This window comes from Pseudophryne corroboree, chromosome 6, assembly GCF_028390025.1.
Source record: "Pseudophryne corroboree isolate aPseCor3 chromosome 6, aPseCor3.hap2, whole genome shotgun sequence".
Classification (NCBI taxonomy): Eukaryota; Metazoa; Chordata; class Amphibia; order Anura; family Myobatrachidae; genus Pseudophryne; species Pseudophryne corroboree.
Window position 1 is genome coordinate 731,747,099 of NC_086449.1, and position 14,153 is coordinate 731,761,251.

General features: G+C 44.0%; 1 protein-coding gene across 2 annotated transcripts in view; it reads right to left on the reverse strand.

The window, feature by feature from the left end:
- ABTB3 (ankyrin repeat and BTB domain containing 3) overlaps positions 1-9,511 on the reverse strand; it is a 386,831-nt gene extending 377,320 nt beyond the window's left edge. For both annotated transcript variants that reach the window (XM_063928455.1, XM_063928454.1), the window contains exon 1: positions 8,384-9,511. In XM_063928455.1, coding sequence (XP_063784525.1) covers positions 8,384-9,242 — 859 coding nt within the window. In that variant the 5' untranslated portion in view covers positions 9,243-9,511. The remainder of the gene's footprint in view (positions 1-8,383) is intronic.
- Between the last annotated feature and the right edge of the window lie 4,642 nt (positions 9,512-14,153).

Sequence of the window (14,153 nt, forward strand, 5' to 3'; positions counted from 1 at the left end):
CCCTCCCACCAGAAAATGATGAATATTAAGCCCACTCCACTATCCACCCCTCCCCTGTGTATGAAACCATGCCCTGCCACCCTTTAAGTCATGTATCGGGGCCCCTTCATTCAGCCCAGTGTCTCTTCTACAGTTTAGTGTTCTCCCACCCCATGTCCCACCATTGTGCAGTAAAAGAGTAATTAGCAGAAATTACTATTCCAGGTCCTACATGCTTAGTGGAAGATACTGTAGAACACCCCCTACAGCCCGTGGGACATCAAAGCTGCCGCTGATAGCACCACCCACCTCTACCGCTGCAGGATGGATAGGGGCCCCAGTGCATTGCTTTGCCCAGGGGCCTACACTGCTGTTAAGACTGCTCTGAGTAGAGCTGTAGACTAACTGAATCTGCCTTATAGAATGCGATACCAATCTTATGGAGAAAATAAAAATATTAGGCAAGCATACAGTAACTCATGTACTGTATATTGCTATCCAAAGCTCACTTTACTGACCCTATTAGTAAATGGGCAGCATAAAAAACTGTACTTACATAATCAGTTTCCAATACTGTATTCAGCAATTGTGAGGAATCTAATTTTATTTATGCAGCAAAAATTGTATACAAGGGGTATATTTACTAAAGGTTGATTTTCATAGATTTCAAATCGATCAAAATAGATGTTGTGTTTCAGGGGCTAACACCCATTTACTGACAGAAAAAAATAATTATATTCATTTTTAAATGTTAGTAAATGTGTGTTTTAGCCCCTGAAACTCAACATCAATTTAGAGCTACTGTATTTATATCGAATTAAAATTGCAAAAATTGTCGGGAATAAACCTTTAGTTAATATACCCCTATGGTAGTGGTTAAGTGCACTCAGATTAAACTGCCATGGGGCGTTTGGGGAATTAAAGGTGAGTTAAAGGTCAGTTAAAATTAAAGGCGAGTTCAAATGTTTATGTGCAGAGTGTAAAGCCAGGGGCTGTGTGCTTACTTGACAGACCCCTACAGAGCGTGTCTGCTGCACTTTGCTGTAATCAGATAATAACCAGTTCGCTCTCTGTCCCTTCTCCACTAATGGGCCCTACACACTGGCCGCCGAGAACCGAGGGCCCTGCATGCTAATAAGGACGATATTGTCCATATTGGATTGCAGACATAAGCGAGCCGGCACCCGCGATGAACGAGCGCGGGGCCGCGCATTATTCATCGTTGGTACATACACACTGAAAGATATGAACGATATCTCGTTCATTAATAAACGAGATCGTTCATATCTTTCAGTGTAATCAGCCAGTGTGTAGGGCCCATAAGGCAGCCTGTCCATAGAATCTATTGAGGTAAATGATGGTTAACCCTCAGTCAGGCACAGCTGGCCTGACAGGCACCACAAAGCTGTTCTTGTTCCCCCTCTCCATCCCAAGAGGGTGCAGGGGCCTGTCCCTCCTAGTACCTTGTTATCTCTAGGTGCTGTTTGAACCCCCCTACTCACTTTTCCCGCCGTCTGCGTGGAGTGCAGTAGTGACCCTCCTGGCCTCTCAGGCACACTGCGCCCAAACTCCTCTGACTTTTGAAGGTTAGTTTTTCCTTTTATTTTCATCTATTGTTTATTTTGCTCATTTTATGAATGAAAATTACAAAGTTTGTGGATATTTTGTGGAAATGTGTAGGTTTTTCCAGGGTGGCCTCTCAGGCACACTGCGCCCAGACTTATACTCATGTTCGTGTTTTCTCTTTTTTGCTTCAGATTTTCTGCTGAAATGGTCCGTAAACCCTACTATTTCTCTATTTGTACGTCCTAATGAAGGTCACTGATCACTTTAAGAGCGTTAGAATTGAGTGCTAATAACGATTTTCTCACAGGCGCCTGAACCCGGGAGTCCCTGATGCTGCTTTCACATTTTAAAACCTGCTTTTGAAACGGTTCTTTAAACGGTTCTTAAAACGGGTCTGAGCAGTTAAACCCCCTTCACATCGCATGTTGTAACCAGTATATTACCATTTCATTACCGTTTTGGTACCTTTCACACTGAACTTGTTTCACCCATACAAAACAGTGGTTGTCATTTTAAATGTTTATTTCCTGCTTCTGCCTGGTGACATCACACATGGAGACAGCCTATCACCTTCTGGGGCTTGCAAATACCGTTTCAGACCCTTTCACACTGCACAATTAAACGGGTCTGAAACGGGTAGGACTCTGCTTTTTTACCGTTTCAAAATACCGGTATTTTGTAAACGGTAAATTGAAGGTGACCCTTTCACATCGCAGCTCGAACCGTTTAGGAAGCCAGTAAAAACAGCAAATTACCGGGTACAAGCTGCGGTGTGAAAGGGGTATGAGGTGCTCCTGACAGAGGGTTAAACCTCTGCCAATGTTTATTAATGATTATGGATGGTCCTGTGCATTTGTATTTTTACCACTGGGAACTAGAAATGTGTCAAATTTCCACCTGAACATCAAAAGAAAGAGGAAGCTGTTGCACATCTTAATGGGCGTTTCCAAGCACTCGGTGAGTACTGTAATAAAAAGTGAAGACATGCGACATAAAGACGCCCACACACCTAACAATGACCCAGCTTCACTGCAGCAGAGGCTGATGACTCAACCAGTGTCCCATGTGTCATTTTACACATGTCAGTGGGGACAGGAGCATATGTGTGTTATTCTGTGTATACAGTACGGCTTATTTTATGTCTGCTGTGGGACTTTCCTTTGTGTTATTGACAGTACTTTTTTTAAAATGTCCGCTGGGTTTTTTGTCCCCCGCACCTCATATTCAGAATCTCCCCTTGGACTGTCCCTCTCACTCATCATCTGTCAGCACAGTACATGGCTACAATATAACTCACAGTACACAAAGCAATATTTGTGTTATTAGTTAATGTAGATAAATATATTGTTCATTTCGGCAACATGCAGAATAAAATGTCATTATTTTTTTGATGTTTATTACAATTAAAAAGTGCAATATTATTTCAGAACTGACAACTATTTAATAAAATTACTATTTTCCCACATTTGGTATAATTATTTCCATATGTACTTATTCTCTGGCTTTATAATGTAACAAAACTGAAATTAAATATTTAAAACGCACATGTACATGTAACTGGATATCTCCGCAGCAAAGTCAAATTTGAAAATATGCAAAGTACGCACATGTACAAGCTGTAATTGGATACTACACAGTGTAGCGACTTACATATGTTATATAATAGACTTAAGTTGCATACGCACGGTATGATTCTGGCTATGTGATTTCCCTTGAAGCACCGACTATTGACTATACACATGGTGCGATTGGTGCGATTTTGGCTATATTAGAAATAGCTCATTTAAATTGTAAACTTTTTAGTTAAAATTGACCTGCCTGCACAATCTATATTTTCCTGCGATACCGACCCCACGGGAGCTGGCATTGCAAGAGGTTTAAACACAGTGCGATATGTACTATGGTGGTGATTCAGACCTGATCGCTGGGCTGCTAATTTTGCTGTCCTGCGTTCAGATAGTCACCGCCCCAGGGGGAGTGTATATTCGCCATTCAAGTGTGCGATCCCATGTGTACGCCGAGTTGCAAAAATCCACTGTGTGCAGTCACTACGCATCCCAAGACTTACTCCTACAGTGCAATCGGAACGGGCTGATCGGGGCCGGAGCTGACGTCAGACACCCTCCCTGAAAACGCTTGGGCACACCTGCGTTTTTCCGGACACTCCCAGTAAACGGTCAGTTACCACCCACAAACGGCGTCTTCCTATCAAGCACTTGCGAACAGCAGTACGATCGGAATTTTCGCACCATCCTGTCGCTGACCAGCGATGCCCGTTGTTGTTGTCCGACACGCGTGCTCATTGCAGTGCATACGCATGCGCAGTTAGGTCCTGATCGCCCGCTAAGCAGCAATCAGGTCTGTATTAAGCTATGTTTTCTACCAATATGGACTGAATAGTCCATGGGGGTAATTCCAAGTTGATCGCAGCAGGAAATTTTTTAGCAGTTGGGCAAAACCATGTGCACTGCAGGTGTGGCAGATATAACATTTGCAGAGAGAGTTAGATTTGGGTGGGTTATTTTATTTCTGTGCAGGGTAAATACTGGCTGCTTTATTTTTGCACTGCAAATTAGATTGCAGATGGAACACACCCCACCCAAATCTACCTCTCTCTGCACATGTTATATCTGCCTCCCCTGCAGTGCACATGGTTTTGCCCAATTGCTAACAGAATTCCTGCTGCGATCAACTTGGAATTACCCCCCATATCAGTAGTTCATATTGCACCGTGTGTATGTCCCTTTAGCTAAGTGGGAGCTGCTATGTGATTGGTCTGTGCTGTTTATAAGAAGATATTATCTGTTTTTAAACAAGATGAAAGGAGGTGAAGAATAGAAAACAGCAGTAAGTATACAATACTGCAAATAACACAGGGTGTGGTAGGGAAGAGCTACAGTGTCTAGGTAGACAGTCATTAGGACGACCCCATATGGTCGACATGCATTAAGTCAAAAGGTCGACAGGTAAAAGGTCGACAGTGGGTAAGGTCAACAGGGTCAAATGACTGGTCGACACAGAAATGGTCGACATTCTTTTTTAATGTTTTTTTGGGTGTCATTATGTATGTTTCATCATATGTGACCACAATCAGTAGAAACGTGTACCCTCACGGGCTTGCTACATTCACCACGCTTCGGGCATGGTTACTATTCCCAATCATAGTCCACGTGGATAGTTAATCAAGCAAAAGTTGGGAAAACATGTAAAACTTGCATCAACTATATCTGTGTTGCCCATTGTCATGTCGACCTTTTGAACCTGCTAACCATTTGTACCTGTCAATCTTAATGCATGTCGACCTTTCATCTGTTGACCTTTTGTACCTGTTGATCCTTTGTATTTGTCGACCTAATGCACGTCGACCATATGGTGTTGACCTATTGACTGTCAAACTAGACACTGTTGAACTGTCATCCGGATACCAATAACAAAACCAGGGATAGAAATATGGTATGAGGCAGTGAGCGACTTGTACATTGATTTTTCCTGACCAAATTTACCCATTCAACAAAAGAAGGGTTTAGGTGTAATTCACCTTATATTACAAGATTTCCAAAGTACACATTTCTTAGGGTTATCTCTATAAGTGTTGCACATAATGAAGATGAGAAGAAGAGAATTGATTTGGATGGGAGATCCCCAACCATTATTACCTATGTACCTGTACACATACCACCCATTATTACCAGGAGACCGTCTATACAACCACAAGGGTCAATCTGATTACCCGAGATTTACTCATGGGTGCGAGCAAATGTGCCATAGGGCTGCGTACAAAACTTCAAAATCTGGGGTGAGCTCAGGCCACGAGGCGGGCGAGTTCTGATACCTAGGATGACATTCACACGCCATTGCAACCACAACTCACCCCCCGAAGTGCAAAGGTAAGTTAATTGGACTGACCCCATAAAACCAGCTGTTTAAATTTAGATATTCTTTGTTTTATGCCTACAGAATCCCTGGAGCACAGGTGCAATGCCTGATTCTATTATTTGGGGGAGGGCCCATTCAAGGTAGTAAAGACTATTTGCCCCATGTGTTTAATAAATATATACACACATAGGGCCTGATTCAGACCTGATCACAGCAGCAAATATATGTTTAATCAATATATACATTTCAAAAAGATGTGCTAAACAGCTTCTAATTTACAGCACCTGTTGCTTTGAAATAAAAACAACAACAAAAGTTGCGTCAATGTACAGTAACTGATATGAAGTGGAGAGAATACTGGTTTCATTTATTACTATACCGATCAAATGAACTGTATAGTTTCTTGTAACAGAGTATATTGTACATGAGGATGTGCTACTGCAATATTATAGCTGCAATGTATGACTCACATGTACTGTAAGCACCGTAGTAGTATACAGTGTCTCCAACTGCAAATCAATGATCTATCTCATATACTATATCTATGTCATACTTGTATTATCTATCTATCTATCTATCTATCTATCTAATTATAAAATAAGGCTATGGGTGGTGTCACATAGACACTTTACATGCTTGTACATCAAGTAGCGTAGTGCAGGATTCATTGACGGGTGCTGAGGGATTAAAGGGAAGTGGGAATGCTCATTCCCCGTCACAGAAGTACAATTAAGCTCAGAAAATGTTGGATGTCCCCAGAGCCTAAACATTCACTTGCGACAGTCACCACACATCTGTATAAGCGCTTACGAATTCTGCGCTGTTGCAGCGGAAAGTGCCATCACATTTAAAGCTCCCACGTGACAAGACCATACACAATGCGCATTATCAGCGGGATATATCATGTATAACAATTATACTGCAATACATCCCACCCCTATCCGCATGTATTTCAGTTTTTTAACGTTTATATGTACAGTGTTAAACCTCTGAAAACTGCAGTTTTTGGAGGTTTTAATGCATTTTTAGTACTGATACATTCCATCCTTTATGTACAATTGGAAGTCTTATTTACAACAAGGAAATGATGGAGAATGATAATGGAAGGAGGCGCTGTCAGTGACATTAGGATACCAATACTGCAGTCATTGCCTCTGATGATGTCATAAATATGGCGGCACAGGAAGGCACTATACACATGGAGCATTGCAAAGCCTCACAGAGAACACAGCTATCGACATCCAACACTGCAGCACAGTCTATGAGCTTCAATAATCCATGTGTCAGGTATCATATATCAATGAAAAGGACACAACATACAGTACCGTGACTGTATGCACTGCGACCGCCTGTCACTCAGCTTGCTGTTGTTAGAGTACAGTGATGGGGACACCCATTAAAGTGTATATATGTGCAGTTACACAATTATACGTGGCTAGTCAGTGATCTGATAGAAGACCCCTTCTGGGGGAGATGCATTTGTGTATTGCTACTGGCAGATCATTGTATACTGCATAAGAGTGTGGGTTGCCATCCTGCAGAAATTGAGTATACAGCCTTCATGTGCTTGGATACATAGTAATAAAAAATCCTACTGTGTGTCTGTACACAGCATTTTTTCCATGTATAGGTTAATCATTCTACGTCGATTGCACATATAATACACAATACAGATATGATACACCAACAAAACATTTTAGTAGCACTGTACAGCCAGTCTGCATTATTGCCTGTATACGTGACGTGCTGTGGGACACACACACCTACAGTATGAATGTGTCTAGCATTCAGGCACAGTATTAAACACCCAGCTGGTTGTGTAAACCTCAGAGCAACGCCACATTGCTCCATAGGCTGAACGCCACTGAAATAGCTGATACATTTGATGCAGCATACATTCACTGTGCCAATGTGAGTACACAAGCTTTGCAACCATTAACATCTTAGCATGAATGAACAAAATCCAGGGTTGCGCCAAATCCACACACACCACCGGCCAAAACAAGGGCAATAAACAATTATGTGGGTACAGTCTGAAACCAGATAAACAGGCTGTCTTGTTCCTATTACAAAAATATGTTGTTTTTTTTCCCACAGAAGAGTTCATACATAGAATAGAGAATTACTGCTATGATTGCAGAAGTCAAAGAACTGGTTTCAATATTAAATTATAAGCAGTTCAGGAGTGACGGTGAGATCTAATGGGTATACGGTAGGTGCATATCTGTTTTCCTTTACAGGTGTCAGTGGATGAGCCTGCACAGGCTCCCTGCAATAATGGCTGGTGCAAACACAAATAGGTATACATGCTGTGCATTTGAGGCATTCACTAATTACTACTGTGTATACCTCTAGCCATGGGTGCCATGCTGTAGATATTGCAATCACATTTACATTGACGCAACCAAGGTCAGTAATTTGGCACCACAGATGTGGCCCTGTCATCAATGCAGGTGTGTAGGATTTTTTTATTTTTTTCATCTGAAGAATGCTGAATTAAGAAATCTTTCATGACAGCGTAAAGGGAGGTGACTTTGTTAGAATATCTGCCTAGTCTTGCAAGTGGCTTTTCTAAAAGCATATGTACTGTATGTTCTTTCATTTCTGTGCAGTAACTGATATTGCTCATCCTGTAGTATGATACGTTAGCATTTACACCACTACCAGTACTGCTGGGCAATGCTCTGTGACTGTGACATAAGGAGAGATGTACAGTATTAACGACTGCATTTATAATTGAGGTATATCGCAGCAACAACAACAGGTAAGGATTCACAGGTAAGCACAAAATAATGACCGTCACCTATAGCACATACCAAGAAGATCATCCAACAGTGAATACAACAGTATAACCCGCTACATGCCAGCCTCGGTTTGTAGAATATTGCAGGCATTAAAGCACCACTCTGAATATAAGTGAGTGGAGGTTCCCCAGTTGTAAGGTTTTGTTGCTACTACTCACCACTAGCATTTTTACCGCATATAAGGTGCTGGAATGGCTGTAGTAAACCCCAGAGCTCAGAATCATTGTTAATTGCTTGTTCCAGGGATTCTGCAGTAAAGTTTGGTGCCTCATTCTCCTTCTCTGGGCGAGGCATGGCAAGGACCCTCTTGTAGATCTCCTTGAACAGGGCCTCCATGCAGGCAGTCAGGTAGATGGCGGAGTGTTCGTGAATCCTAAGGGCCACCCTACTGTCCACCATCCACCTATATAGTTTCCCAACCGAAAACGTGAGGCCGCAGCGCACAGATTTGCCCCGGCTGAGCCTGTCCCCAGTGCTCATGTTGTACAGGGAGAGAGCACTGAGAGCTGAGGTGGTGCAACTGGAAGATAGAGACCATGCCAACACTATCTCCATGGCACTTTGGATCTCATACTTGGTGCATTTGGCAAAGCGCAGGCTCAGACGTTGGGCCTCTTTGGCAATCCTAACCAGGGACCTGCTGACCAGGGAGGACAGCTTGGAGAGGACATCTCTGCTGGCACCAGTCAACATCTTCTCTTTCTTCAGAAGAGCTTCTAGCTCCTCAAGGCTCCAGGGGACTTCCTCAAGGTCAGGCAGCCTGGAGCACTGTCCTGAACAGTCCAGGACCTCTGAGTCTTCAGCCAGGACAGTGTTGACCGTGTCAAAGCTGTTGTGTCTACTGTGCATGGAGTCAGTTAGAAGCCAGCAGTTTCCTCCATGGGCATAAGCTACCTGGTGAGAATCGGAACAGAGGGACAAGTTGGACGACCTGATGGAATCAGCAGCACCACCATAACCAGAATCCAGGGTCAAATCTTCCAGCGTCCTCACAGCTGTCTTACCTCTTCTTGCCATAACTGCACTTCATACTGCACCACTAAAACTAAATGGAGGAATGAGGAGCCCTACTGCAGTTCCTTCCTACCTCCTCCTCCAGGTCTCACTTAGCAGAGCTCACTCCCTGGTAGCACTGGGCAGCTGCAGGAACCTACCACCGGCAGGGGCAAGGGAAATGCAGCCACAGTCCGTTATTAATCCACTATTATCCCCCAGCAGCAGCGCACAGCCACCCAGCTCCAGCCAGCAGCACCGAGAACCGCACCGCATTATAGCGAGCAGGAGAGAGTGACAGACAGACACAGCGCTGGAGGGGGAGGGGGGCGTGGATATGCAAAAACGAAAAGAGGAGTGACCAATAGCAAGGCAGCATGGCAGCAGAATGAGCAGCAGCAGTAACAGAGAGAGAGGGGAGTGACAGCGTTTGGAATGTCAGCCTGGTAGTAGGGAGACTGTCGCTAGGTATAAGTTACATTGCATCCTTCCCATCCTCTGCCTGTGGCAGGACGGCACATTAATCACAATGCGCAGGATCACGGCACTGCTATATGTTGCATTTATAACCAGCACTGCATACATACAAATATGTGAATTGTTATCTTGTTACTACGGCTGTTAGCTGGGCATAGGCAGCGGTATGCAGGATGCACGGTATTTAGCAGCCTGCAATATATATACAGTGCAAACCACGGAAGGCGACTTTTCCTAATCCCCCAGTTTTGGCAGATCTGCAGTACTGTATGTTGTCTTGAGGTTCCCATTAAAGCTCAGGAGAAAAAATAATAATACATAAATCTTTGGTTTGTTTTATCTTAACCTGAAAGATATTTGTTTTATTTAGTAACATTTATATAACACACACATATCTATTAAGCACATAGGCAAACGCAGGGAGGGGTTTCCGATTGCCCATGAAAACCCCCTCCTCTTGGCAAGTGACTCCAATCATGATAACAGTAGCAATCGTATATAAGCAGAGCTGCTGCACATGCCCAGTGGTACTGTAGCAGCATCTTCTACAAAGTTTGCTGTGTGTGGATCTGAATCCTCAATCAGTGCTCCGAACCAGAGAGTAGCTACCAGGAAGAAGAGACAGGAGTGTTACCATAAGGTGGGAGAATGTTTGCTTAGAAAGTGTAGTACTGGTTGTATTATGTTTGTGTAATTATTTATTATGGCATGTTTAACCTTTTCTCCTGACCACTTATAGTATTTAAATATGTTTGATTTAGCCTATACTATAGACCCTCTATAGCAGCCGTGGCCAACCTGTGGCTCTAGAGCCGCATGCGGCTCTTTCTTTATTCAAATGTGGCTCCCGACACTCAGTCACCTGACCACAACAGATCCTGGAAACTGGTGCACTCCAACCAGACACACAGCAGCACTACAGCAACTGAAAACTGAGGGAGCCAGATACTGGGCTGTAGTGACATATGAGGGTGGGCTGGAGTGACACAAGGGGGAGCTGGCTGGAGTGACACAGAAGGATCCTGGTAGGAGAGACATAATTGGGTAGCTGACTGGAGTGACACAGGAGGATGCTGGCTGGAGTGACACAGGAGGGTGCTGGCAGGAGTGACACAGGAGGGTGCTGGCTGGAGTGACACAGGAGGGTGCTGGCAGGAGTGACACAGGAGGGTGCTGGCAGGAGTGACACAGGAGGGTGCTGGCTGGAGTGACACAGGAGGGTGCTGGCTGGAGTGACACAGGAGGGTGCTGGCAGGAGTGACACAGGAGGGTGCTGGCAGGAGTGACACAGGTGGGTGCTGGCTGGAGTGACACAGGTGGGTGCTGGCTGGAGTGACACAGGAGGGTGCTGGCTGGAGTGACACAGGAGGGAGCTGGCTGGAGTGACACAATGTGGAGCTGACTGGAGTGACACAGGAGGGTGCTGGCTGGAGTGACACAGGTGGGTGCTGGCTGGAGTGACACAGGAGGGTGCTGGCTGGAGTGACACAGGAGGGAGCTGGCTGGAGTGACACAGGAGGGTGCTGGCTCTAGTGACACATTGACACATGGGGGTGCTGGCTGGAGTGACACATGGAGGAGCTGAAGTGTATTATGTGAATATGGCTTTTTCAATATATTTTATTTGGATCTGGATTTTTTTATTATTTTATGTTGAAGTGTCTTTTTCAATGTATTTTATGTTGATTCCGGCTTTAAAATGTATTTTATGTGGATCTGGCATTTTCATTGTCTTTTATATCAGGGGTGTGGCCTAGCAGGCACAAGGTCACACCCCATTTTTGCACACGCGCCTTTGGCTTGATGTCGGCTCTTTGACGTACCTAACAAGATTTTTTGGCTCTTTGTCGCTGACTGGTTGGCCACCCCTGCTCTATAGTGTTAAATATTAATACTGTATTTCATACAGTATCCAGTGTATAAAAAGACCAATGTGTACATTAATGTCCCGGGTTGTTACTTGGTTCTTCTGCCGCTTCCCCAGACTCCTGCACTTGCTCCAATGGTCTGCAGAGTGGTATTGTGGACTGCATTGGAAACCCCCCTCTAGAAATCCTGCGTTTGCCACTAGAGGGCCCCAGACACTAGGACGATAATGCCCGATTTCATCCGATTTCGGGCATTCGGCCCAATACAGTATATCGGATGAAATTGGGCATTTTGGAGGTGTTTCCGATTCGATGCGCATTCCCATGAGCAACGGATGGGATCCTCCAGATTGAATGTGCTGCACATTCAGTCATGTCTGACCCCGCTGGCATGTCTGGGATCACCCAGGATCGCCCAAGATACATTGTATGCAAAAGTACAGCATACGATGTATCTTGGGTGATCCTGCCCCCGGGAGGCTGCCGGAGTGATCGCCTGCGACATGTCAGACGGACATGTCGCGTAAGTGTATGGGGCCCTTAAGGCAGGGGTGTAGCCAGAACTTTGAGAGCCCCATAGTAACATTTTGAAGGGGCTACATTATGCAGCACAGCACCCCTAATTCACGTTACCACATACGGTGTCCCCAGTTCATATTATACCACATTAAATGGTATGTAGTTAAGTTACCAACGGAAGAAATACCTATTGACAGAATCCTCACAACCAAATACCCAATGGCAATATACCGACATATATACAAAACCAACAAGCAATATACTGACACCAGTAAAATACCGACACAAATAATACCGACATGAACGGAACACCAACAACCATAATAAAACAGATAAAATATTGACAGAACATAATACCGACATCTCACAATACCGATGGACTCACTATCCAGACAACCGACGTGTGTACATAAATCAAATACCGACAATTACAACATCGACAGGCCCCCTTCAGGTCAGTATACCGACTGAAGAAATCCCAACGTCTCCACATGCCGATGGTGAAAATACCGGCAGTCACATCATCGGTCAGTATCATCGGTCAGCAGATGTCTTGATTAAGGTCTATGGACCAAAATGCGTCGACCTCTGTACCGTGAGTAGCTGAAAGGATATCTGTTATCGTTTTAAAGGACCTTTTCCTGTTTTGCACTGGATTTTATTTATTTTTTGTTTTTATTTATTTTTTATCCTGAATTTTTTATTGTATTTGGAACTGTGGAAGAAACCCACGTTTTTCTTGCTTGCAAAGTGTGTGATGTGATTAAAGAAAATTCCTCTATGGATATATGGAATTCTGATCACTCATTTTTGATCTATGTCCATTGAGACGTGACGTCCCTATTAAGTGGAAAGGTGGATTCTCTATGTTGATCTGACACCCAAAGATACCTTTATAGGAATATACACCATTTCTTTCGTGTGAGTTTGGGGTACGCAACCTATTTACCTGCCATCATTTTAAAGATACCTTTATATGAGTTTTCCGTCTGACTCCCGTGTGAGTCTTGGTATGCATATGTGACCTCAGTCATCTAAATCTTCTTAAGCCTGAATGTTCACTGGCGGTATATACGACCATATGAAGCAACATTATATTCAGATGTGATATAAAAGATACCTTGATATGTTTTGATCTATCTGTCTTAGTGTGAGTGGGGTACGCCCATCTTTCTGCCATATCGTCACTGCCCTTTAAAGCAGGACTACACATTGGGGGTCATTCCGAGTTGATTGCTCGCTAGCTACTTTTTGCAGCGCTGCGATCAGATAGTTGCTGCCTATAGGGGAGTGTATTTTCGCTTTGCAAGTGTGCGAATGCCTGTGCAGCCGAGCTCTGCAAAAACATTTTGTGCAGTTTCTGAGTAGGTCTGAACTTACTCAGCCGCTGTGATCACTTCAGCCTGCCTGGTCCCGGAATTGACGTCAGACACCCGCCCTGCAAACGCTTGGACACGCCTGCATTTTCCCAAACACTCCCAGAAAACGGTCAGTTGACACCCATAAACGCCTTCTTCCTGTCAATCTCCTTGCGAACGGCTGTGCAAATGGATTCTTCGTTAAACCCATCGCTCAGCAACGATCCACTTTATACCCGTACCACGCGCCTGCGCATTGTGGTGCATACGCATGCGCAGTAGTGACCTGATCGCTGCGCTGCGAAAAACGGCAGCGTGCGAACAGGTCGGAATGACCCCCATTGTTTGATCTTTTGTTTTTTTTCTGAGTTTGCAAGAACCTTTTCGGATCACTTTGAGCTTGAAAGATGATGATCTAACCTTCTATCAAACTGACGGTTAAGGACTTTTCTTTATCAGTGACTCTAAGGTCATAAGGGACGTATCATATCAAATTACTGTATGTCTATTGTCATTACATTTGCTGTGTAGCACCCTGTACATAGACAAGTGTCGTTCTTTTAGTATTGCTTCTATTCATAAATGTGGTGACATTTATTTTTTGATACTTGTTAGTGTACGGGCAGCTTTGCGCCAAATAGGTGAACCTGCCTGATTTTTCTGTTCCATAGTAATCCCAACAGGCCTCCTTCATGTAAAAACACTGATTGAAG